The sequence below is a fragment of the Ziziphus jujuba genome, chromosome 8 (genome assembly GCF_031755915.1).
Source record: "Ziziphus jujuba cultivar Dongzao chromosome 8, ASM3175591v1".
Taxonomy (NCBI): domain Eukaryota; kingdom Viridiplantae; phylum Streptophyta; class Magnoliopsida; order Rosales; family Rhamnaceae; genus Ziziphus; species Ziziphus jujuba.
This window is the reverse complement of record NC_083386.1, coordinates 14,858,327-14,886,130: the sequence shown is the minus strand read 5'-3', so window position 1 is coordinate 14,886,130 and position 27,804 is coordinate 14,858,327. Positions and strand designations below refer to the sequence as shown.

Genomic DNA, 27,804 nt, shown 5'->3' with positions numbered 1-27,804 from the left:
TTTATTTATCTATATTTTTTTTTGCTAAATCCAGCAGGCAATGAAAACCCTAGACGACGCTTTGTGGCTTCGGAATTTGGAAGATCCTCATGCTCCTCCTTAACCACCTCCTCCTTGGCCTCAGCCTTGTCAACCAGGTCTTTGCTTATTAATTTCCACATTGCCTACTCATGAATTTCTAAGGATTTTGAGGTTTTTTTTATTTTTTATTTTTAAAAAGTGGAAATTTTTAGTTTAAGGTAATGGGTGTGTTGTTTATTATTGTATTAAATCATTTTTGTCATTGGGTAAGCGAATGTGGAATTAAAGTTGTTTGCTTGATTGTGGAATTTAGCTCTATTAACTGTATATGTGGAATTGAGAACAAAATTTGAGCTTTATCTGATTTACAAGGGATGTGAAATTGAGCTAGCCATGTGGAATTTTTTTTTTTTTTTTTTCATACTCAATCAGCATATATATGTGGGAATTAAAATGGCCTATGAAAATGTCTTCTTCTTTTTTTTAAATTATAAGCTCTGTGATTAGTTCCTAAATTTCTATAGGACTAGTAGCTAATACTTTCCCTGCCTACTTCGACGTTTAAACTATCATTTGCATTCCCCTTTCCTACCTTGGAAAGTTAATGAAAGTGGTTACTGTCATGATGGTTGGTGTAAATCGTCAGGTGGGCTTTTGTGGAAAACCCATTTTATCGATTTGTAAGAGATGAACTGCTGTAATAGGTCCAATTCATCGACAGTAAATGGCTTGGACGATACTCTTGAAAGATTGTCTGCATGTTGGTGTGGCTTAAATGTGTGATGACATATTCTTATATGATTCTAGTGAGAGTGCCTTTAATTGCCTTATCTTTTAGCCGGTATTCAAATTGAAAGTAACCTTCTGACAGATCCCTCCGCAATTGATCTGTTGATGGCTGATCTCAAAGCCTTGGAAGCATATGCTGCTTATTTTTATTATCTGTCAAAGATCTGGTCGAAGCCACTTCCTGAAGTCTATGATCCACAAAGTATTTCCGACTATTTTAATTGCATGCCTCATGTGGTGGCACTTAGACTTCTAGAGGTAGTTAAAACAATCTAATACATTCTCAAGTTATCATTAATAATACAATGCAATATCTTATAACTTTGCTTCTTGACTAACTAAAAGTGTTATGCTATCTAATCTCATATTTACTTTACTTGAAACTTTTCCATTAGAAACAAATTACTTTACTTGAAACTTTTCCATTATAAACAAAGTATTTGGGTTTGTCTGGTGGTGCTTGGACCGCAGTATGCCCCATCTGGTTGATTTTTTATGCAATTCCATACAACTACAATTCCCAAGGTGGCTTTTAGGCTGTAACTCTTTGCAATATTAATATTGTTTTTCTTCCTTTTCTTTTTCGTAATTCTAATCTAATATGGAAAAATTAGTTTGTGAATGGGTTAAAAATATATGCATATCTGATTTACTATATTTTTTTTCTGAAAGTGTATTTTTACTATGTTGTGTCCTGGAAGGTACTTTCCTTCTTTGCCTCTGCTGCAATCAGAATTCGAACATCAGCGATCAGAAAATCCTTAACACAAAGTACGGATAAGAATGTTGATGGGAACATATCACAATATGATTTTGGAATGGTGTTGAAAGAAACAATGCTTAACCTAGGTCCCATTTTTATTAAAGGTTAACAGTGTTATCTTATTTTACTCTGCTCTTTCCCTTTTCATTTTTGTCTATTGTTCTTTAAATTGTATACTAGAACTTTTATTTTTTTTCCACAGTCACAAGATTACCAATATGCTAGTTACATGCATTTGCTTGCTGATGCAGTTGATCAGTCCCTTGCCACAAGGCCAGACATTATTGGTACTGAAATTACCAAGGTTAGATAATAGATAATTCTCCTGATTATTTTGTAATATATTTTCATCGTTATATTTTCTGCTGGCATGGAGAGGCATAGTTTCAGTGCTAGAGCATTATATATCTTTTACACTGAAACCAAATTGCTTCTCATTTGTTCTTCTGATACTGGTACTACATATGTGGGAACCATTCAGTTCTGAAACTTATTTTCCACTGATTTTCAATAATCATATTGGTAGGAGATGAATACTATAATCCTTTGTAATGCTGTTGTGAAGCAATGTTATGGATCTATCTTCTGTTTTTCCTGTTATTTATAATTATTTTGATAATGCTTGAGACACTTGATGTGGCTTAGTGACTTTTTTGTCACCGCAAACCTCGGAAAGCTTGGTTTTTAGGGGGCAAATCCAACATTTATATCAAGACACAACACACATTTTAATACTCATGCTAATATGTGGAACTGTAACTAGGAACAAATTTGTGATTTACATGCATAATGCAACAGACAGTCTTGCCCTAATACCATGTTAAGTAACCCAACTTATCGTTAACTTTGAAAGCTTAAATTGCTCTGAAGTTGACGTAACAATGTAATCAATCCAATAGAAGGCATTTTTTTTTAAAACAGACCATAATTTTAATGACATTTTCCTTGATGCAAAGCATCTTGCATTTTATACCTGTCATGAAAGATCATGACAACTTTCTCATAAAATCAACTTCAAGATTATTTTACACTTTTCTTCTTTTGGTTTCAATTTATGATTGCAGGCATTGTCTGAGCTGCATGATCAAATTCCTCCTTTTCCCAGGGACATAGCTATGAAACTTATGGAGGAAGAATTAGGATCTCCTGTGGAATCATTCTTTAGTTGCATTTCTGAGGAACCAGTAGCTGCTGCATCTGTCGGTCAGATGGATCTTTATAGAGCTATTACAGGTGGTTTAAAATATTTTAATCTAGTATATACAAGCTTACTTATATACCTTATCTGTGTAAAATTTCTGGTCTGAAAGTAATTTCTTTTCCTCTTTTACGTGACACTCGTTCTAGGTATACCGTGGGAAGATACTTGATGGATTTAATGGCGCTGTTAAGGTTCAGCGGCCTAACATGCGCCATGTGGTTGTGCGCGATATATATATTCTTTGCCTTGGGGTTTGTTGGCTTCTATTAGCCTCGTGTCTATATATATATATATATATATGTGTGTGTGTGTGTGTATATATGGATCCAATGGATTCAATTCCTTTTTTACCTGTTTCAGCTTGGGCTATTGCAAGGATAGCAAAAAGAAAAAATGACCTGCACCTATATGCTGATGAGCTTGGGAAAGGTTTAGTTGGGAAATTAGACTATACTCTGGAGGCAGAAAATGCTTCCAAATTTCAGGTATTAATTGCAACTCTCATTGCATACTGTTCTCCTTTATTGATAAAAAATTGGCGTAGATGAATATGAGGCTTTCCTACTATTGGAATTAATATCATAAGATTTATTTTTTTCTTGCAAAGTTAATTTCCTAAATAATCTTTAGCAATAAAAGATTTCCTAAATAATGTGATTCTGCAAGTTAATAACTATTGATGTTTGTTCAGGAAGCTCATTCTTCCTTTACATTCCTGCATGTGCCAAAAGTATATCAACATTTAAGTCGAAAAAAAGGGTGCTGACATTGGAATGGATGGCTGGTGAAAGTCCAACTGATTTGCTCTCTCTGTCTACTGGAAGCTCCGTTGATTATGGCTCTGCATATTCTGAAAGGAAGAGATTTGATGCAAAAAAGGCGACTTCTTGATCTGGTATGTGACGATGTCAATCAGTAAATTTGGGATTAATAATCACATATGACAGTTATTGAAATTCTTTGATTTTACATGAATACAGAGCCAATAATGATTTTGGAGTAGGTTAGAACTGGCAAGTTTAACAATAAAAAGGATATCATTTATGTAACATGATTGTCAAAAATACAATCCTACTCATGATAACCCGATAATACCCCTTGATTATATAATAAGACAAGATCTTTGGATCCTACTTTCAATAGTGTACTTGAAGCTATGATTTCATGCTGAGTTCAATCTACAGTTAAATTTGATTCTTTGGTCAGTTAATGCTTTCAATGCCTTGATGTGCTAAATTGCTTTTATCAATGTCTGATTGTCTCAGTACTAAACTGTGATGCAGCCAGATTTTATATCATCATAAAATGTTTCTTAATTGATATTTTTTCTTTAATCTAGGTTAACAAAGGAGTGGAGGCGTCACTCGTCCAGCTCCTTAAAACAGGCTTATTGCATGCTGATCCACATCCTGGAAATCTGTGTTACACATCCTGAGGAGAAATAGGGTAGTTTTTTGCTTGCAGTTATTCTTGGATATATTTTTCCCTTTCTTTATCAGAACATCTGTCAATGTAATTGCATGTCTTTTAAATCGGGACTGGGAATCCCTTGTCCGTGCTCTGACTGAAATGGATGTTGTAAGGCCAGGAACTAACATTCTACATGTTACAATGGTATCATATATGCTCATCTAGTTTGAGTTTCGTAGCATTGTGCTAATATTGTGCAACTAAGAAAATAACTTATTTGAGCTGGAACTATAATATTTCAGGATCTGGAATCATCTTTGGGAGAAGTAGAATTCAGAGATGGGATTCCTGATGTGAAGTTCAGCAGGGTGATAAACACGTTTTTAGAATACTTGTTTTTATTTTTATGCCTGTCAGTTTCTTTTTATAATCGGTAAACTAGATTTATGCCTCTCAATTTCTATCGGGTGGGGAGATTTACTCTTCGAAGAGAAACAAATGTGCAATATAATAACAGACTCACTTTTAAGGACTCAATGGTAGTCTCTCACCCTTAAGGGTTTTTTGATACAATACATATATCTTCTCAGATGATCAGATGATCATCTTCTTAATGGAGCATCAAAAGATTATTATCATTTATCTTTCATTCTCAAAAGTGACGGTAAAATTTCTTCAGTGCTTCTCACATTATTATCATCTTCAAAATAATGCTATATGCAAGGCCGCATTTACTGTGGGGGTAGTTAAAATAATTGTCAAATAAGTATATGAAGATAGCTTTTACTGATTTATAAATTTACTAACTTCAAAGAATTATCAATAGCCATTATTCAGCTCATAGACTTAACAAGTAAATGTACTAACTTCATAGATTTTAAGAATAACCATTAAAAAAAGTAATGTGAAAATTACTATGTACTAATTTTAACTTGATTTGTATGGAAGAAACTTAGGAATAACTTTCCAAAGTTTTAAAATTAAAGTTCTTTTAATTGTCCCATTCCCCCCCTGCAAATCTACTCCTTAGCAAGCAGCTAGCCAACTGCTTCCATCTTGAGTAAATGTACAACAATGCAAAGATGATGTGAAAATCATTGTTTCATTCACTCAAAATAAATAAATAGTATTTAGGAATAAAAACTTGACATTGTCTAAACAATTTGGCATGGGCTTATGTTAACTTGTTATTGTATGCAATCACTTTTTTTCTTGTTATTTTTCTGTACCATTATGATCAAATATTTCTTTTTATAAACTTTTGGATGTTATTTTTTGAGTTGTATTGGTCAACATTTTAAAAGACATAAGACGTGATAAGGGAGTGATGCCGACGAAGTGGCCTAGCCTGGTGGTTGAGAAGCCACTATTTGCGCCAGAAATGCACAAGTTTGTGTCGCTGGGGTGGGGAGGTCAGGAAAAAAAAAAAAAAAAAAAAAAAAACAAAGATAAAGCAGTGATGCCAAACGTTAAGCTTTATAAGTCTAAACGTAATAAGGTGTTTTATTATTTTTATTATATAAAACCACTAAATTCATAAAATTATACTTATTTTAAAAGTCAAAATATATATACCACTGGATAAGAAAAATTAAAGATTGAGATGATTTGTTTAAAAGCGTTGCAAAATCCCAACCTTCTGTCTTAAAGCTAAAATCCATGTTTGACACTCAAAAATTTGGGCTTTGGATCCAACACTATCTTTAGAGAAGATACGCTCCTTTCTGTACTGGATTGTTTAACGTTCATTTCTCAGGATACAACGATTCTTCAGAAATTTTATATACAACTAAAAATTCCCACGAACTCTTTAGAAGCAAAATATATATATATATATATACCAAAAATATAGTTGATAGTAGTAAAAATTTATAATAATTTTGTAATTTGATAATAAAAATAATATAGAGGATTTGAGAGAAGAAGAAGGAATAGTTGTTTTTCAATGTTTTTGTGTGTTTCCAAATGGAAAAGAAGGCTTCTATTTATAGAGTTGTTGAACTACTTAGCAAAATTTTAGATAATAAGTTACACAATATTTGCAACCAATATAACAAGTAGACAGGTGCTAAAAGATAGGAAAATCAATTTGACTAACACTCTAACCACACTTACTATTGAATACGATTTATACGTTAATCTACGTTGCTTAAAAAGTGCAATCTAACCAAACAAGTAACTATTACCTAATTAATAGGAAAATAGTTTGACTACAACTACAATTCTTAGTCAAAAACCATCTAATGCCTAGCAAACTTTGAAGACCATCATTCACAATTACACTTGCTTCTTCATTAGTATTGCTTATCAATGACTTCTGAAGCAAGTTGAAATAGTTTAGCTCACTAGTCAACATTGAACTACACTATCCACTTATCTCAACACCTTGCTTATCGGTTATTATCTGTGATTTTGCACCTCTAGTCCACCTTTTCATGATATATTGATTTGGCAAGGAATGTTACCAAATAGTCGTAAGAATGCCAATATATGTCTATAGGGAAGTCCTTCACTCTCAAACTTTTTACATGTACAAGATGCAAAGTCCAATTCTTTATCATAAGCAATTTCCCACACTCTACCAACACCTTCTTTTGGACTACTCTTGACCACACACATTTTGTGTGTAGCATTTTCATGAACAAATTGTGGCATTGTTACTAAGCTATGCCACAACTCATCTTAAAACTTAAGAAAAATCTTGCGTGTGTAAATCTCAGCCATTTGCTTTTCCATTTCCAATGGCAATTTCCAAAATAGGCTTCTCATTAATATCAATGTGATCAGCCCCAAACTCTTCGTGACGTTGATGTGCAAGCGCCCTATTAAATTGAAGTATGAAAGCCATCAATAAGTTTCTCTTCGAAACATATTTCTTGAAAAATGCATGGGAGCTTTCCGCACGTTGGCTACTTGACATTCCAGCTGAGAATATATGGTTAATGTATGCAAGCACCCATCTTGAACGTAGCTCAAATATTGATTTTAACCAATCATTGTCATATAGGCTTGCCTTCTCGATGGTAGTCATCCATTTTCTTTAAAACTCTTTAGGGCATTCTAATTCCCAAATGCATTGTTGGAAGTCCTTATAAAAATCTCTATAGGTGATTGCATTTCAATACGTAGAAAACTTCTCAAGTATGTGCCAACTACAATACCTATGACACGTATTCGGTAAGCTCTAAGCTATAGCCTTTGTTATTGTAGGATCTTGATCGGTAATAATCATCTTTGGGTTTTAGTCGGCATGCTATCCTTTAATAACTCAAACAACCAAACAAATTATTCCATTCTTTCATCACTTAAAAAGGCACATGCAAAAAGCAGCGTCTGGGTTAAAATAATCTCCAACCCATTATGAATTTTGGCATCTTAGGTTGAAAGGCTATTTCATTTTAATAGATTAAAAAACATACTATTTTAATACATTTATATATATTCATTAGTTAAGAATGTTTAATTTTTTAAATTTTAATGACAATTAAATTTTTTTTTTTTTTAATGTGTTCAATGGATCTGGCATCTGTCTGATATTAAAAAAATAAAAAGGAAAATTTCTCATGTTTATGTTTGCACTACATAACAAAAATTAAATGCCTATTTGGAAATGATTTTGATCGGTGTTTTTTTAAAATTGTCAAATATATGATTTTTAGAGGTTTGTAATTGTGTGGCATATTTTTGAGAAGTTAAAAACAACGTTTAAAGCTTAAAAACTCCTTTCGAAAGTGTTTGACCAGGTTTTAAAAAGTATTTCAAAACTCTAAAATAAGCTTTTAATAAAAGTTAATAAGAATTGACTTTTCAAAAAAAAAAATCAGCTTTTAATAAAAGTTAATTCATTCCGCACCTTAGCTTCATGGTTATATATATCCTTCGTTGTACACCTAATATTCTTTATACCTCCAGCTTCAAATTCAAGAATGCTTATTTGTTGATGAGTTGGCACATTTCCTGCTGAAAACTACAAGGTTAGTGATTCCTTGGCTTCAGAAACACTACGATGTGACCTCGATAAATGCACTCTTCGAGGGGTTGATAATGGATGACTATGTTCTTCAACAAATATAGTGATGGAAAATTTCCCTATTTTTGACATAAACACGGCAAGTTTAACTTTACAATTTTCTCTTGTTATCCGCCAACACCTTTTTCTCTCACCATCCTTTATAGAAGATACTCCTTCCTTAAAAAACACAAATTCTTTCATGACAACTTCATTTGTACCTTTACATGTCTTAGTTGAACTGCTATGAATACTAAACCCCGCCTCTTTTGCATATTTAATGTAGAACTCATGTGCCCCATCTATCGATTCAAACTCTTGTCCAACCTTTGGTTTGTAGTTTTCGACCACTTGGGGAATGTAAATATCATCCACAGATTTTGAATGTGACAGCAAGGATATGTCTTCAACTTGTCTACAATCTGAATTTGCTTCCAACTGTTCTACACTCAAACCAGCTTCCTATTGATCAATTTGTAACCTAGTAGATAGCAAAGCAAAACCATCATGAGAGGTGGTAATCTATTGTATTTTAAGAAAGTTTAGTCTCTAAATAGAAGAGAAAAATGTTGCAAAAAATAAAGCACTTCAGCCAAAATCTGCTGAGTTTGCATTATGGTTGCTGATCCAGCACACTATATAATGAAAGAAACAAATATGCATGCATCAACAGAAAAAATAAATATATAAATCTGAATCATGGGGTTCGAAAAGGTTAATAGTACATATGAAAATGAAAAAATATAAGTTGCAAAACAATGAAATAATTACATCTTTGCTAGATAAAGGGAAAAAAAAATATTGATCCATAGCGCTTTAACCAATGAAAGGTTAACTAATCTACGCAAAGGCTATTAAAAGAATAAAAATAAAAAGCAATGACATCAATTTAATCTATTAACTCTATGTGTCATGCATATTAAGGGGATTATAATTATTCAAAATTCTTATTCTAAACTAAACTAAGCACTTTTGGAATGGAACACAACAGGATATATATACATATGTCTTTGTGTGTGTGTGTGTGTGTGTGTGTGTGTGTGGATATAGGAATTACAAAATAAAATTACTTGGTGTTCCAATTATAACAAACTTCTTTTCTCTTGTATAGCATGCATGGATTGGCCATTTGTATACCCCAAAAACAAGTGGTGCAAATATCCCTTTCGTCCATGAATGCATTGAAGTAATGGGATGCGCCTGGCCAATCCACCTTGCAGTAAAACATAGTAGTACTTCAGAAGGTTGAGTTGTCCATAAAATTCCTTTTCCATCACTTTAATTTCACTCAACTTCTTCTGGTACCCTTATTATTATTATTATTACATTTCTCAACATTTTATGTCTTTGTATTGATTTCTATACCCATGAAACCTGTATGTGAGTAAATAACACCAACACAAAATTTAGTGTATGATTCTTTATACTTGATCAAACCTTGAATCGAGTATTCAATGATTATAAACACCAGTGGTCATTACCATTTACGATGTTTCAGAGGGATAGTTGTGTATAATTATCTGGTGCTTGATGGTTAAGACTTTTTGCCTGCTATAAACTTAAAAAAGCTAGCTTCTAAATTAAACAAAAAAAAAAAACACAATCACAAAATTGAAAATGGTTCCAAACTTTCTGCGAAATGAAGAAAGGTATCATTTTCTGCAAAAATGGTTCCAAACTTTCTGCGAAAAGTATCATTTTCTAAATTTTAGAAAATCATCATGAAGATTGGCCTTCGTTCAAGTTATTTCTCAACCCAAATCACAATCCCACATTTAACAATTTCAACTATGCAAGACTACATAGAATCGCCAACATAAAAACAGAATGGAAAAACAAAAATTATAAAATATAAACTCACTCACTCACAGATATGAAGAGCTAGAATATAGACACGCATAGTAGAAGAGGTGCGAGCTGGTGGGTACAGAGAAAGGTGGCAATCGTGGTGCGAGCTGGTGCGTTTGCAAGGATGGCAATGTTGTGGCAATGGTGCTGTGATCTGGTGGGTTTGCAAGGATGACAATGTTGGTTGCTGCTGGTGTGATTGGGAATTTTGACAAAGTCCTTTCGAGTTGGTGAGAGCAGGAATGTGAGCTGCTGCGAGCAGGAAGGGCTTAGGGGAAATTTGGCCAGCCATTCTCATGTGAGAGTTGCAAAGAAGCTAAGCCATAGATGCCAGCTGTGCAAATCGAAGGGCTACCATTTTGATCACATTTTTTGTCCTCATATAACACATGCAGTCAGTCCTCAGGCTAGCCTCTATATATATATATAGATATATATTTTAAGCATTTTTTTACTATACAATGGGTGCAGGTACCTTCTAGATTTGATCTAACACTTAGCATTTATACGTTTCCATCTGAAAGAACCATAGTGAATTAAGTCTTGAACTAGCTTTTTTAACCAGATTTTTACTTACAATACACACAATATCGGTAATTCTTCTTGAGTTCTAGTCTGGTTTGCACTTTAATGGTCATGCACACATATCTTGTGTTATGAGTAATTTTAAGGAGCAGCTTGATTTCTCACGATAGCAACCACACTACGATACTCATTTAGGTGAAACCTCCAAGGGAAGTATGTGATCAACTCCCTGCAAAGGTACATACCTTGGTTTCATTCAGAGTTATACTCTTCCTATACCATCACAATTTTTAAGCATTATCACCATAGGAATGGAACTAGAAAATTCTCCTCAATTATAAAATAGTGCTTCATAGTCACATTCCTATTTCGTTCTTACCCATTGAACCTTTTTTCTTGGGATTTCCAATCACAAAGGTTGGATGTCCATTGTAATGACTATACTTATAGCCTTCAATCCCATTCTCCTTGATGATTCAATAACTCGCCCCCGCACTAAGCTTTTTGTAAGCAGGTCTACAATATTATTCTCAGATCTGAAAAATCAAGAGAAATAATACCATGTGTTAGTAATTTTTTAATAGTTTTATATATAATCCTTATATGTCTCCTCTTCTCATTATTATTTTTATTCTTTGCCTTTACAGTAGCTACTTGACTATCACAATGCAAAGGTACAGCATGACTTGGATGAGGCAAAATTGGTATGTCTGCTAGAAGACTTCTCAACTATTCAACTTCATGACTGGCAAAATCTAAACAATGAACTCAGCTTCCATGGTTGACCTTGAAATTACAATCTTCTTTGTTGACTTTTATGCTATTGCACCATCATCCAAAGTAAAAACATAACTAGTTGTGGCTTTAGTTTCATCTGAGTTTGATATCCAGTTAGCATTACAAAAATCTTCCAAGACTGCAGGAAAACCAGTATAGTTAATACCATAATCAATTGTAGCTTTAAGATATTTAAAGATCCTTTCTATAACAATCCAATGATTACTACTAGGATTACTAGTATACCTGCTTAATCTATTAACAGCATAAGAAACATCAGATTGATGCAGTTAGATAAATACATAAAGGAACCATTAATTTGAGAATATAAAAGCTGTGATACTACATCACCTTTATTTTTTGTTAATTTTAAATTAGGATAAAAAGGTGTAGACACAGGCTTCACATAAAAAAAGTTCAACTTTTTTAATAAATTTTTAGTATAATATTTGTGTGTAAAAGTAATATTTTTTAATAAATTTTCAGTATAATATTCATGTGTAAAAGTAATATCTGCATCGTACTTTATTAGTTTCATACCTAAAAAAACATTAGCAATGCCAAGATCCTTCATATCAAAATTCTTAGACAAAAACAATTTTGTATTATTAATAACATTTAAACTTGTACCGAAAATAAGAATATTATCTACATATAAACAAAGAACTACACATGCATTTTCTAACAATTTAATATAAACACATTTATCAGCATCACTAATAACAAAACCACTAGAAAGAATAATAGTATCAAACCTTTTATGCCGTTGCTTTAGTACTTATTTTAAACCATAAAGAGATTTACCTAATTTACAAACTTTCTTTTCTTGGCCAAGACTAACAAAACCTTTAGGCTAATCCATGTAAATCTTTTCATTTAATTCACCATTCAAAAAAGCAGTTTTGACATCCATTTAGTGAATTTCTAATTTATAAATGACAAACAAAGCAATTAAAACTCTAATAGTGGTGATTTTAGTAATAGGAGAATAAATATCAAAGAAATCAATACCTTCTTTTTGTTTAAAACCTCTTGCAACAAGTCTAGCTTTAAATTTTTCAATGGAGCCATCAGTTCTTAATTTTTTTTTCTAAAAATTCATTTGCACGCAATTGTTTTACAACCATGAAGAAGTTCAATTAAAATCCATGTATTATTGCTCATTATTGAATCTATTTCACTATTAATAGATTCTTTCCAAAAATGAGCATCTAGAGAACTCATGGCTTCATTAAAAGTTTTAGGATCATTTTCGATCAAAAAGGTTAAAAAAATCATTTCCAAAATTTTTCTCAACTTTATTTCTTTTACTCCTTTTAAGTTTAATTTGATCTTCGAAAGGAATAAAATTAGAAGTTGAGTTTTCTCTAACTTGTTTTGAAATTTTATCTTTCATTGGAAAAATATTTTCAAAAAAAGTAGCATCTCAAAATTCTATAATAGTATTCATAGAAAAATAAAAAATATAAGATTTTAATATAAAAAATCTATAAGTAATACTATTTAAAGAATAACCAATTAAAACACAGTCAGTAGTTTTAGAATCAAATTTTCTCTTGTTTACAGAAGTACTTACCTTTGCAAAACACCCTTACACTTTGAGAAATTTCAAATTAGGTTTCCTATTTTTCCAAAGCTCATAAGGAGTTTTATCAAAATTTTTATAAGGTATTCTATTAAGTATTAAATATGCAGAACTTCACCCCATAGACTATTAGGCAAACCAAAAGTAATAAGTATAGAATTTACCATATCAAGTAGTGTTCTATTTTTCCTTTCAGATGCATCATTTGATTGTGATAAATAAAGTACAGATACCTGATGACTAATGGCATGTGATTTACAAAATTCATTCAAATCATTAGAAGTACACTTACCACCTCTGTTAAATCTCAAAATCTTTATTTTCTTTTCAAACTAATTTTTTACTTCGGTCTTATAAACCTTGAACATATCAAATAATTTAATTTTATAATAAATTAAATAAACATAATAATATTTAGAGAAATCATCAATAAAAATAATAAAATAACATTTACCACCACAAGTCAAAATATTGTTGCAATCACATATATATATCACTATGAATTAATTGTAACAAAGTAGTTTCTTTTTCAATAGATTTAAAAAGTTTTCTAGGCTATTTTACTTGAGCACAAACATTACATTTTTCAAAAATAAAAGAAGATTTTGGAATAAGATCTAAATTCATCATTCTCTTAATAGAATGGAAATTAACATGCCCAAGCCCACCATATCAAAAAAATTAGAATATTCAACATTCGCAACAGAAGTATAAAAAATAAACAAATCATGCATATTGCAATTAATAATAGTTTAAACAAACCATCATACAAATAACCTTTATCAATGAAACAAACATTCTTCATAAATATAACTCCATTTGACTCAAATACAACTTTGTAACCATTTTGAACCAATAAAGAAATACTAACTAAATTTTTCCTAATACTTGGGACATGCTTAATACCATCTAGAATAATAAAATTGTCAGAAGAAAAGTTCAATTTTACTTGTCCTTCTCCTATTATTCGAGCTAAATTTCCATTTTCCATGCTTATGGCTTTTGCGTTTGATTCCTGATATGAAGCAAAATAATTTTTTATCAAAACAAACATGAACATTAACCCCTGAATCAATCCACCAATCATTGATTCAAAACTAAAATTTGTTTATGAGCTAGATATAAAATACGCATTAGCATGAGAGGAAGAATTTGTCAACAGGACATATGCTTGTGGTTTTGTGCCAAACGATCCATGAGTATTTTGTGTAACTCCTTTTTTGAAAAAAACAATCTTTGACCTTTTGATTTGTTTTGCCACAAACCCAACAAGAACCTATCTTTTTCTGAATAATAATTTTCTAAATTATTAGCATTTTGGTTTTTGTTAAAACTAATTTCCTTAAAATCTTTGGTTTTTGGTTTATGCAAATTTTCAATGGTATGGGCTTTGGTTTGAAATTCATTTTTGAAAGATTTTAAAGTGTCACGATGTTTGTCTTCTATCCTAAGACAAACAAACAATTTTCTAATTTTTGTTTTAGAATTCTTCAAAAATCGGACCAAGAAGAAGGAAAATTTTTAATCAAAGTTTTCATATCAAAAACAATATTTTTAAAATCATGAATTTGATCATAAATAGATTTACCATCAACCATATGAAAATCAAACCTTTTTTCAACAAAATATCTTTTAAAACTAAGCTCCTCAACCCCATATTTTTTGTTCCAATGCATCCTATAATTTAAAAGCAAATTTAGTAAAATACATTAAATATTTTCAAATAAAGCGCTCAAAATTCTACCATGGCATAGCATAGCTTTTCCATCATAATTATCAACAGTAGGAACAGTTTGAGAATTCTTACTGAAATCCTTACCAGAATCTAAAGATACAATAGATTTAGAAGAACCAATAGTTTTATAAACATTTTCTTTTGCTTTTGAAGATTTAAGAATAACATAATAAAGACCCAAAGTAGTGAGTCAAAATTTCATTTGTTATTGCCAACATTTGAAATTTTGACCATAAAAATTTCAGGTTTCCAAAAAACAGAATCAACAGATGCTATAGTAAAATAAAATGCTATGAAAACAAATATCCTAACCGAATATCTTCTCTAAGAATGTTGGAAATAAAGCAAATAGCAAAACTAAATTACACTTACAAAAACCAAATGCTAAACAACAATAATAAAATAACAAACAATTATTTAGAGTTTAGGATAACCTGTTTAGTTTGACCGAAGCAAGCAAATGTGTTGTCCATGGAGAATATACGCCTCATTCTGTATTGAGTTGTCTAACGTTTCTCTCTCAAGATAGAACGATTCTTCAGAAATCTTATGTGCAGTTAACAATTTCCACGAATGCTTAATATATATATATATATATATACCAAAAATATAGTTGATAGTAGTAAAAATTTATAATAATTTTGTAATTTGATAATAAAAAAAATGGAGGATTTAAGAGAAGAATATTTTGAGAGAAGAAGAAAGAATCGTTGTTTTTCAACGTTTTTTTGTGTTTTCAAATGGAAAAGAAGGCTTCTATTTATGGAGTTGTAAAAAATAGCCATTGAATTATTTAACAAAATTTTAAATAATAAGTCGCACAATATTTGCAACCAAATTAACTTTATATAAAAAGTAGATAGGTGCTACATGATAGGAGAATCAATTTGACCAAAACTCTAACCACATCTACTATTGAGATTTATACAGTCATCTATGTTGTTTAAAAAGTGCAACCCAAGCAAGCTAAGTAACTGTTACCTAATTAATCGGAAAATAATTTGACTACTATTACAACTCTTAATCAAAATCTAGAAGACATAAACAATATAATTTTATATAAATTCTAGCAATAATTTTTAAATCGATTATAACAATAGTTTTATAAAATTAGAGATTTACTTTTGTAAACATCAATCCCAAGTCGACTATTACCCATAATAATCAAATACATCAAAATGACCACTTAAATAGAATAGAAAAAATAAAAATAAAAAAAATTAGATCCCAGTAAAGAAACAGAAAAACCCGTCCAAAGCTTAAACATATCCGATTCCTAAGATTCTACACAAAAAAAACCAAAGAAAACAAAACCACGTATTAAATGGAAAAAGAAAAACAAAAAAATTAATTGTTCATAAATCCTCTTTTACATAAAAAAGAATTTTTTTTTATTTTCTACAACTGTGGATTTTGTGCATATGCTTTCCTTTGTTGTTTGGCTAAACAACATTAACTTGATTGAAGAAGCCATTAGCACCAGATCAACGGCCTCTTTTTTTTCTTTTTTCTTTTTTTTTTCTTTTTTTTTTTTTCTCTTCTCAAAAATGAAAGAGTTGTATTTTAAGAGGCAGCGCTCATATTTGATTGGAATATATGAATCAGCATCGAATTGTAGACGAGAAAGGGAAAGAAAAGAAAGAGGATACCAAAGGAGTAAAATTCCCCAAAAAAAGTAATAATAATAATTAAAAAGAATAATTAATTTTTTTAGAATAATGAAATATTTAATCTTATTTTATTTAGTTAAAGTACATTTAAATTTATTTATTTAGTTAAACTATATTTTCTTTTATATTCTTATTAATATATATTACATTGCACATTTTCTTATGTATATGGACAACAAATTCAGCTTTCCCCATTTTTATGGACGGTGAATTACACATTTTTCTTTTTTTGACTTTTTTAGTTAAATTTAACATAAATTGATTACTGTCATAGGTAAATTTGAAATATCTAGAATTTTTGGATATAATTTGAAATAAAGATAGTGTTTATATGAAATTAACCCTGCAAAAACAAGATAACATAATTGTTCAAAAAAAAAAAAACAAGATAACATAATAATTAATTAAAAAGGCCAAAACCGTTGGTTTGAGAGGCAATTAACGGTCAGCTTAATAACTGTCAACTGTAAAATAAATAAAATAAAAATAAAATCACGGTTAGCTCGTGAACACGTCCACACACTACCGGTTCGAAATGGCTGGATCAAACACAGCCTCACACACACACACAGCTTGTTAGAGCTCACGTACACATGAACTCACCTGATCCTCTCTCTCACTCTCTGTCTCTGCTTTTGCACTGATTCTGAGCCACCCATTGACGAAACCTTTCTCTCGCTCATTCACTCCTTCATCTTCTTCACCACCACCACACCATCACTGTCCGTAAAAAATAAAAATTTTAAAATAAAAAAAATTTTCAAATTTTTATTAATTCAAAAGTAATCTCCATTACCGTACTAAGTGGTTGCCATTTGCCATTTGCCATTTGCTATTTGCCAACACTCTCGCAGATGGCGATGGTAGCAGCGACGGCAGCATCTTTAACGACGTCGTCGTTGACGCGTGTGTCGGTTATGTGGACGGCGCGGACTTCCAAAACGACGACGTCGAAGGGAGAGCAGAAGCGGGGTTGGTCTATTGGGGATTTCGGGCATTTGGCTTGGGTGGTTCGTAAAGACGTAGAGTTTCTGAAGAAGGGGATTGGTAAAGGGATTGAGTGGGCCAACGATGCCCTTCGAATCCCGCAGGTAACGAAAACCCTAGACGACGCTTTGTGGCTTCGGAATTTGGAAGACCCTCATGCTCCTCCTGAACCACCTCCTTCTTGGCCTCAGCCTTGTTATCCAGGTCTTTGCTTATTAATTTCCACATTGCCTACTCTTGAATTTCTAAGGATTTTGAGAATTTTTTTTTCTTTTTTTTATCTTTAAAGTGCAATTTTTGGGAGTTTTAAGTTAATGGGTGTATTGTTTATTATAGTAATAAACCATTTTAGTCATTGGGTAAGCGAATGTGGAATTAAAGTTGTTCGTTTGATTGTGGAATATAGCTCTATTAACTGTATATGTGGAATTGACAACAGAATTTGAGCTCTATCTGATTTACAAGGATTTAAAATTGAGCTATCCATGTGAAATTTATTTTTTTTTCATACCCAATCAACATTTATACGTGGGAATTAAAATGGTCTACGAAAATGTCTAATTTTTTTTTTCTTTTTTTTTTCTGCTTCTTTTTTTTATTTTTATTTTTTTAAATTATAAGCTCTGTGATTAGTTCCTAAATTTCTATAGGACTAGTAGCAAATACTTTCCCTGCCTACTTCGAAGCTCCAACTATCATTTGCATTCCCCTTTCCTACCTTGGAAAGTTAATGAAAGTGGTTGCTGTCATGATAGTTGGTGTAAATCTTCAGGTGGGCTTTTGTGGAAAACCCATTTTATATATTTATAAGAGCTGGACTGCCGTAATAGGTCCAATTCATCGACAGCAAATGCTTGGATAATACTCTTGAAAGGTTGTCTGCATGTCGGTGTGGCTTAAATATGTAATAACATAATCTTATATGATTCTAGTGAGAGTATCTTTAATTGCCTTATCTTTTAGCTGGTATTCAAATTGAAAGTCACCTTCTGACAGATCTATCCGGAATCGACCTTTTGATGGCTGATCTCAAAGCCATGGAAGCATATGCTGCTTATTTTTATTATCTGTCTAAGATCTGGTCGAAGCCACTTCCTGAAGTCTATGATCCACAAAGTGTTTCCGACTATTTTAATTGCAGGCCTCATGTGGTGGCACTTAGACTTCTAGAGGTAGTTAAAACAATCTAATACATTCTCAAGTTATCATGAATAATACAATGCAATATCCTACAATTTTGCTTCTTGACTAACTAAAAGTGTTATGCTGTCTAATCTCATATTTACTTTACTTGAAACTTTTCCATTAGAAACAAATTGCTTACTTTACTTGAAACTTTTCCATTAGAAACAAAGTATTTCAATTTGTTTTGATGAAAGTCACCCTTAATGATGGCTGGTGGTGCTTAGACCACAGTCTGGGCCATCTGGTTGGTTTTTTATGCAGTTCCAAACAACTATAATTCCCAAGGCTTGTAGGCTGTAACTCTTTGCCCTTTTAACATTGTTTTCCTCCTTTTATTTTTCATAATTCTAATCTAAGGCTGTAACTCTTTGCTCTTTTAACATTGTTTTCCTCCTTTTACTTTTCCTAATTCTAATCTAACTTGGAAAAATTAGTTAGTGAATGACTTAAAAATATATGGATATCTGATTTACTATATTTTTTTCTGAAAGCGTATTTTTACTATGTTGTGTACTGGAAGGTACTGTCCTCCTTTGCCTCTGCTGCAATCAGAATTCGAACATCAGCGATCAGAAACTCCTTAACACAAAGTACTGATAAGAATGTTGATGGGAACATATCACAATATGATTTTGGAATGGTGTTGAAAGAAACAATGCTTAACCTAGGTCCCACTTTTATTAAAGGTTAACAGTGTTATCTTATTTTACTCTGCTCTTTCCCTTTTCATTTTTGTCTATTGTTCTTTAAATTGTATACTAGAGCTTTTATTTTTCTTCTGCAGTCACAAGATTACCAATATGCTAGTTACATGCATTTGCTTGCTGATGCAGTTGGTCAGTCCCTTGCCACAAGGCCAGACATTATTGGTACTGAAATTACCAAGGTTAGATAAATGATTATTCTCCTGATTATTTTGTAATATTTTTTCATCGATATATTTTCTGCTGGCATGGAGAGGCGTAGTTTCAGTGCTAGAGCATTATATATCTTTTATACTGAAACCAAATTGCTTCTCATTTGTTCTTCTAATACTGGTACTACATATGTGGGAACCATTCAGTTTTGAAACTTATTTTCCACTATTTTCAATAATTATATTGGGACGAGATGAATACTATAATCCTTTGTAATGTTGTTGTGAAGCAATATTATGGATCTATCTTCTGTTTTTCCTGTTATTTATAATTATTATCATAATGCTTGAGACACTTTATGTGGCTTAATGGCTTAGATAATAAGTTTTTGCTACCATGAACGTTGGAAAGCTTGGTTTTTAGGGGGCGAATCCAACATTTATATCAAGACACAAAACATATTTTAATAATCATGCTAATATGTGGAACTGTAACTAGGAACAAATTTGTGATTTACATGCATAATGCAACAAAGTAACAGGGAGAAAAAAAAAAAAAAAAAAAAAAAAAGCCAGACAGTCTTGCCCTAATACCATGTTAAGTAACGCAACTTATCGTTAACTTTGAAAGCTTAAATTACAATGTAATCAATCCAATAGAAGGCATTTTTTTAAAACAGACCATAATGTTAATGACAATTTCCTTGATGCAAAGCGTCTTGCATTTTATACCTGTCATGAAAGATCATGATGACTTTCTCATAAAGTCAACTTCAAGATTATTTTATATTTTTCTTCTCTTGGTTTCAATTTATGATTGCAGGCATTGTCTGAGCTGCATGATCAAATTCCTCCTTTTCCCAGGGACGTAGCTATGAAAATTATTGAGGAAGAATTAGGATATCCTGTGGAATCATTGTTTAGTTGCATTTCTGAGGAACCAGTAGCTGCTGCATCTTTTGGTCAGGTGGCTCTTTATACAGCTATTACTGGTGGTTGAAAATATTTTAATCTAGTATATACAAGCTTACTTATATACCTTATCTGTGTGCAAAATTTCTGGTCTGAAGTAATTTCTTTCGTTACGTGACACTCATTCTAGGTATACCGTGGGAAGACACTTGATGGATTTAATGTTGCTGTTAAGGTTCAGCGGCCTAAAATGCGCCATGTGGTTGTGCGCGACATATATATTCTTCGCCTTGGGGTTTGTGTTGGCTTCTATTAGCCTCGTGTCTATATATGCATGTGTATATATATATATATATGGATCCAGTGGATTCAATTCCTTTTTTACCTGTTTCAGCTTGGGCTATTACAAAAGATAGCAAAAAGAAAAAATGACCTGCGTTTATATGCTGATGAGCTTGGGAAAGGTTTAGTTGGGGAATTAGACTATACTCTGGAAGCAGAAAATGCTTCCAAATTTCAGGTATTAATTGCAACTCTCATTGCATACTGTTCTTCTTTATTGATAAAAAATTGGCATAGATGAATATGAGGCTTTCCTACTATTGGAATTAATATCATAAGATTTATTTTTTATTGCAAAGTTAATTTCCTTAAATAATCCTTAACAAAAAAGATTTCCTAAATAATGTGATCCTGCAATTTAATAACTATTGATGTTTGTTCAGGAAGCTCATTCTTCCTTTACATTCCTGCGTGTGCCAAAAGTATTTCACCATTTAAGTCGAAAAAGAGTTCTGACAATGGAATGGATGGCTGGTGAAAGTCCAACTGATTTACTCTCTCTGTCTACTGGAAGCTCCGTTGATTATGGCTCTGCATATTCTGAAAGGAAGAGATTTGATGCAAAAAGGCGACTTCTTGATCTGGTATGTGACGATGACAATCGCAATATTCTAGTAACTTTCGGATTAATAATCATATATGACAGTTGTTGAAGTTCTTTGATTTTACGTGAATACAGAGCCAATAATGAATTTGGAGTGTATTGGTTAGAACTGGCAAGTTTCAACAATAAAAAGGATATGGTTTATGTAATATGATTGTCAAAAATACAATCCTACTCATGATAACCCTGATGATACCCCTTGATTATATAATAAGACAAGATTTTTGGATCCTACTTTCAATAGTTTACTTGAAGCTATGATTTCATGTTGAGTTCATTCTACAGTTAAATTTGATTCTTTGGTCAGTTAATGCTTTCAATGCCTTTATGTGCTAAATTGCTTTTATAAATGTCTGATTGTCTCGGTACTAAACTGTGATGCAGCCAGACTTTATATCATCATAATATGTTTCTTAATTGATATTTCTTCTTTAATCTAGGTTAACAAAGGAGTGGAGGCGTCACTAGTCCAACTCCTTGAAACAGGCTTATTGCATGCTGATCCACATCCTGGAAATCTGCGTTACACATCCTCAGGAGAAATAGGGTAGCTTTTTGCTTGCAGTTATTCTTGGATACGTTTTTCCCTTTCTGTATCAGAACATCTGTCAATGCAATTGCATTTTTTTAAGTTCTCCTCATAATTTATGTTCCAGTTTTCTGGATTTTGGTTTGCTTTGTCGAATGGAAAAGAAACATCAGTTTGCCATGCTCGCATCCATAGTGCACATAGTAAATGGGGACTGGGAATCTCTTGTCCGTGCTCTGACTGAAATGGATGTTGTAAGGCCAGGAACTAACATTCTACGTGTTACAATGGTATCATATCAGCTCATCTGGTTTGAGTTTTGTAGCATTGTGCTAATATTGTGCAACTGAAAAATAACTTATTTGAGCTGAAACTATATTTCAGGATCTGGAATCATCTTTGGGAGAAGTAGAATTCAGAGATGGGATTCCTGATGTGAAGTTCAGCAGGGTGATAAACTCGTTTTTAGAATACTTGTTTTTATTTTTATGCGTGTCAGTTTCTTTTTATAATCGGTAAACTAGATTTATGCCTCTCAATTTCTATCTGGTGGGGAGATTTACTCTTCGAAGAGAAACGAATGTGCAATATAATAACTGACTCACTTTTAAGGACTCAATGGTAGTCTCTCACCCTTATGGATTTTTTAAAACTATACATATATCTTCTCAGATGATCAAATGATCATCTTCTTAATGGAGCATCAAAAGATTATTATCATTTATCTTTCATTCTCAAAAGTGACGGTAAAATTTCTTCAGTGCTTCTCACATTATTATCATCTTCAAAATAATGCTATATGCGAGGCCGCATTTACTGTGGGGGTAGTTAAAATAATTGTCAAATAAGTATATGAAGATAGCTTTTACTGATTTATAAATTTAATAACTTCAAAGAATTATCAATAGCCATTATTCAGTTCAAAGACTTAACAAGTAAATGTACTAACTTCATAGATTTTAAGAATAACCATTAAAAATGTAATGTGTTAAAATTACTATGTACGAGTGTTGATTTGTATAGAAGAAACTTAGGAGTAACTGTCCAAAGTTTTAAAATTAAAGTTCCTTTAATTGTCCCATTCCCCCCCTGCAAATCTACTCCTTAGCAAGCAGCTAGCCAAGTGTTTCCATCTTGAGTACATGTGCAACAATGCAAAGATGATGTGAAAATCATTGTTTCATTCACTCAAAATAAATAAATAGTATTTAGGAATTAAAACTTAACATTGTCTAAACAATTTGGCGTGGGCTTGTGTGAACTTGTTATTGGCTGATTATTTGTATGACTTTCTTTCAAAGGTATTGGGTAAAATCTGGTCTGTAGCCCTGAAGTATCATTTCCGCATGCCACCATACTATACGCTTCTCCTGCGTTCTCTTGCTTCATTGGAAGGTAAGTCTAGCATATTTTTCAAGTTTATAGGAGTTTTACATGTTATAAACATTGCCATGCATAGTTCTTGTATTGGTAAATACTAATATTTTATTGACTTTTTATTTTTCAATTATTTTTAGTAATGAAACCTTCTTTTGACTCTAAAATATGAAAGGTTATTTTGTACTTTCATTCTAAGATACAAAATTCAAATTTCATAGTTTGCTAAGAAAAAGCAGATTTTTTTGGAAAATAACAAGATGATCACCAGTTTTTTTCTTTCTTTAAAGTTATGCTTGTGATTTTTCTTAGTACTCTTGCTGGTCCAAATAGATGCATGTGGCATTTACTTTCGCCAGAAAATGAAATGTTTGACAGTTACATTAAGACTATCAGGGTCTCTCATTTAAATGGAAATATTGGAAAGTTTGAAATTAAAAAACATAATTGTAGTATTTTCTTTATTTTTCCCATTCATTTTCTTTTTTTTTTTTTTAATTCTTTTTACCCTTTTTTGCCAGACATATGTATGTGTACCTTTTTGTGACCCATAATGAGAGCTGGTGAAACTTTTCTGTAACATAGGAAGCTGCTGTTTTGGAATAAAATAAAAAATAGAAAATAAAAAAGAAAACTAAATTAGAAAAAGCTTCTGAAGTTTATATGATCTTATTATATGTTGGCATTCTAATTAAATATGTATATTAATCAGAGAACAATTACATTTTTCTGAACGGAAATCTTCTTTTAGTGGGAAAAGGACCTACTGAAGTTTGTAAATTTACAAAAGCAAGCAGAGGAAGGAAGTACTTTTTCTCAATGAATATTTGGCTCAAAAGTTTGATTTGTCATGCTATTAGAAATTACGCAAGACCAGAGATATCACACACGATTTATCTTTGTTGGGCCTCTGATTTGACAATTTAAAATTCATCAAAGCCCCAGCCGTTTCCTTTCTCCAGTTTCAAGGCCTTATCCTCCTTGCAGTTGCATTATGGTCATGAATTTATAGATCTGCATTTGCTTTTGGTCTCACTCTTGATGCATTAAAGGCCTAAAATGTTCCTCATTTCAGCTTTTAATGTTATTTTTAATTTTTGTTTTTTGTTCCTTTTCTCTTCTTTTTTTTTTTTTTTTTCTTACTAATTAGCTAATGAATATTTTTTATGGCACCATGCATTATATGTGGTTAGTCATTAATACCGTTATACTTCTTTTATCCAAAAAGTGCCTACTTATGACAATCTATTTAAATTACTAATTCTTTCCATTATGTTCTATCAGGTCTTGCATTAGCTGCAGATAAAAATTTCAAGACGTTTGAAGCTGCATACCCTTATGTTTGTCGGAAGCTTCTTACTGAAAATTCAGCCGAAACAAGAAAAATTCTACATTCGGTATAATTGTGTATCCATCAAGTTATTATAATGTTAAATGAGTCCTATGATGCATATTGTTGGTTATATTAGAAGTCTAAAATCCATAGCCTGTGGTTAAGATTTGGAGGATATTGGTAGCAGACAAGCATGAAATTTGAAATTCTGCTTGATGCTTGTATACCTCTTTTATAACATTAGGCAGGAATTATTATGACAATGGACATTTTTTTCACTATATTGACAAAGATTGAATTTTATTAATCACCATTCAATTCCTGAATTCTGCATGGAACATGTCTCCTGGTCCTCCTTAAGCTGATTATAATTATTTATTTGGAATATTTCTGCTCATGTTCAGGTGGTCTTAAACAAAAAGAAGGAGTTCCGGTGGCAAAGGCTTTCTCTATTCTTAAGAATAGGTGCAACCAGGTATGTTATTTTTTGTGATCTTCTTGCTCGACGATTCTTTTTCTTAAAAGAAAATTCCTCATAGAATAATAGTTCCATGTAAGTCAATGATGTGCACAAGAACACAAGGAAGTTTGGATTTGTAACTTTATGGCAATGTTGAAATTGAAAAGAAGGGAAAAAGTAATTTGTCCATCAATGTTTAACACCCTTCTATGTCTCAGCTAGCGTTGTCTACCATAAATGATCCATGCTGTTTAATGTTTTTTAATTTATAAGTCATAGCTATTTTTTTAGTGCTTTCTAGTTTAGTTTCTATTTCAACTCTTGCTTGCAGGAAAGGCTTGCTCCAGTTAACAGCACCAAAGGGTGAGAATTCCATTGATTACTTAACAAATGGGACCAGTGGTGTATATGATGTGGCAAACTTGATCTTGAGGCTTCTTCTGTCCCAAGATGGTGTTGTCCTGAGAAGACTCTTGATGACTGCTGTGAGTTTCATTTATGTGGACTTTTTCCTCCTGCATATATATCGCTTTCCTTTCCAGGATATGTTAAGTTTTATTCCAGTTTATGAATTACTGCATCTAATCCAGCTAGGACTGTGGCCTTTATTCTGCACCTTTCTTTTTTCTTCTCACCTGTCTAGAATTATTTTCTTGTGTAAATACTAGGTCCATCTCTTAATTGTGTTGAGAAAATTACTTATTACCTTAAATATTTATTTTTCATTGAGAATTATATATTTTTCTATGGCTTTGTTTGTCATCACTTCTTTCTTATCATTTATACCTGAATCAATTTGGACTTAGAATTTTCCATTAGTACCATCTCTATGAAAACAATGAGAAACACAAATGGAGGGTTAAAATTTGTGAAACTCGATGACTTTTTTACATCTCCGTTGACTATTACTCTCATTATTCGAAATTGATACTCATTTTTTATTTTAATTAACAGGATGGAGCCTCATTGGTTAAAGCAGTGGTATCCAAGGAGGCAAAATTCTTCCGCCAGCAACTTTGTGGGGTTATTGCTGACATATTATGCCAAGGGATTCTTAAAGCGTTTGGACAAGGTGTAAGAAGAACTCAATATAGTTCCCATGTGAAGTTGGAAAGTGGGACTGACACCAGAGATTTAGGTCCGTCTTCCAGATTATCGACACCAATATATGATTATCATTCCCTCTTAAGAGATCGACGGCTCAAAGTAATTTTCTCAAATATACTAAATTCTGCTAGGAGAGATCCAATGTTAATGCTGAGGTTCTTCTGGGTCTCTTTCATCATGTTTGTCACCGCATCAGCTTTAGCTTGTCATCGTGTTGTAGTATCTTTATCTGAAGCCTATTTGGGCCCAATATCCATTGCTCCCAAGCGATATGCAATAGGAGCGTGAAGTTTCAGATTGAATGCTGGCGGTGCCCCAGTCGAAGGAGATTGAACAAAGGCATCGAGTGCAAGTTTTTCTTGACAGAACATCCTAATCTAGCTAAATTTTTTAAGAGAATGTAGAATTTCCTGGGCAGATTGATACAGGATCAGATAAAGCTTCCGTTCTTGTACCCAGGATTCAGGGCCAAAACCAATTCTTCCTCAAATATTATGTAACCTCAACTACTAGGCTGCATCAACATTAGCAATCGAAATATGTTTGGGAAAAGGGTGGATTGAAGGTAAGAATTGGAAAGTTTTCAAATGTAAAGATATAGATGGCTATGTGCACTCTCAACATGTCTTACATGTATAGCTCTTTGCCTATTAAAAAACTGTCATATTTCTGAAGATATTTTTAGCATGTCCTTAATGTCCATGTCGAATTTTGTTCCATGCTTTCTAGAGAGGCAAATATAAGCTTATGTCATGAATTGGTAAAATTGCGATTTTTTGTTGGAAAATGGAGATATTTCCAAGTTGCACATAAAAGCAAATATATTTTTGGTATTTAATAATTGGTTGATAAGCCAAAAGTGATTAACTCCTTGTTGATTGATTGGGAAAAGCATTTGAATTCTGGTTCCATCTTCATCTTTCACATGCTGGGTTACATAAAATGTATTTTTCAGTTCATTTGTTGCTTATGGCATACTAGATCCATCTTGTATTTAAACATGGTATGGAAATAGGTATCCTCAATTTAATGTCTAATTACAGCATTGTTTGCTAAATTTTTGGCATGAAAGGTATTCTCAGCACGATTTTTCTCTGTGGTGTATCTCACAAAATGTTTGTGCCACATTTTCTGTTCTAGGGGAATGTTTATAATGTGAGTTGGGTAAGTAATAACTTTTAAAGCAAGTGCAGTGGGAACGTGAATTGCTATTTATGGGATACTAAAGTTGGAAGGGTTTGCAAAAAAATTAGTTTTCTAAATATCCTGTCTAAAACCAATTAATTAATAATATTGCCTATAATTTTCTTTTTTTTTTTTTTTTTTTTTTTTTGTCAGAGGATTCGTTTCTTGATAAAAGACTACCAACCTCACAATGTTATTATTATTATTATTATTTTTTTTTTTTTTTGGCACATCAGTCAAACAAAGCTCTTCCTTAAGCAATTGAATTGGAGAGTAATTTTGTAAATGGTTGTCTTTTGATGTGATTAAAAAAAAAAATTTAAAAAAAAAAAAAAAAGGTCTAGCAACCATAGTGGCATTGGAAGCATCTTCAATGAAATCTAGATTAATATATATATATATATATATATGTGTGTGTGTGTGTGTGTGTGTGTGTGATATACAGAAATTGAAATAATTTGTGGTTCTTTGCATTTGCAAAGTTAGCAGATTATATTGAAAATGTTCTTAGCATTTGCAACATTAGGATATTTTCAAGATAATGTGGAAACTATGTTTCCATCATGTATATTAAAATTAGAACAAATTTCATTA

The 27,804-nt window shown here is 32.0% G+C and overlaps 1 protein-coding gene, 1 long non-coding RNA gene and 1 pseudogene across 7 annotated transcripts; 2 read left to right on the top strand and 1 right to left on the bottom strand.

Moving 5' to 3' along the window:
- Positions 1–40: 40 nt before the first annotated feature.
- LOC112490954 (uncharacterized) lies at positions 41–5,068 on the top strand (annotated as a pseudogene).
- Positions 5,069–8,039: 2,971 nt separating this feature from the next.
- LOC125421558 (uncharacterized) lies at positions 8,040–17,052 on the bottom strand. 6 transcript variants are annotated; one of them, XR_009640364.1, is made up of 3 exons: positions 16,937–17,052; positions 10,946–16,676; positions 8,040–8,674 (listed from the first exon to the last, which is right to left on the bottom strand). It is a non-coding gene; the product is annotated as an uncharacterized LOC125421558 (long non-coding RNA). The 6 variants fall into 6 exon arrangements; XR_009640366.1 differs by having other exon boundaries at positions 15,098–16,676; XR_009640361.1 differs by having other exon boundaries at positions 8,041–8,674; positions 10,059–16,676.
- On the top strand, positions 17,023–26,703 carry LOC107413651 (uncharacterized). Its single transcript, XM_048469933.2, has 16 exons — positions 17,023–17,524; positions 18,317–18,492; positions 19,026–19,191; positions 19,339–19,391; positions 20,185–20,328; positions 20,464–20,568; positions 20,668–20,793; positions 20,999–21,199; positions 21,660–21,766; positions 21,876–22,038; positions 22,133–22,198; positions 23,050–23,143; positions 24,410–24,522; positions 24,863–24,933; positions 25,250–25,403; positions 25,873–26,703. The coding sequence occupies exons 1-16, from the start codon at positions 17,188–17,190 to the stop codon at positions 26,311–26,313; spliced, it is 2,517 nt and encodes an 838-aa protein (XP_048325890.2). The 5' UTR covers positions 17,023–17,187; the 3' UTR covers positions 26,314–26,703.
- The last annotated feature ends 1,101 nt before the right edge of the window (positions 26,704–27,804 follow it).

What these genes read in the sequence shown, in the direction of transcription:
- LOC107413651 (XM_048469933.2), top strand. Translation starts at nt 17,188, where the DNA reads ATGGCGATGGTAGCAGCGACGGCAGCATCTTTAACGACGTCGTCGTTG. An exon ending in TATATATTCTTCGCCTTGGG is followed by an intron (nt 20,569 to 20,667) that starts GTTTGTGTTGGC and finishes TACCTGTTTCAG; the next exon opens with CTTGGGCTATTACAAAAGAT. An exon ending in CTGATGTGAAGTTCAGCAGG is followed by an intron (nt 22,199 to 23,049) that starts GTGATAAACTCG and finishes TTTCTTTCAAAG; the next exon opens with GTATTGGGTAAAATCTGGTC.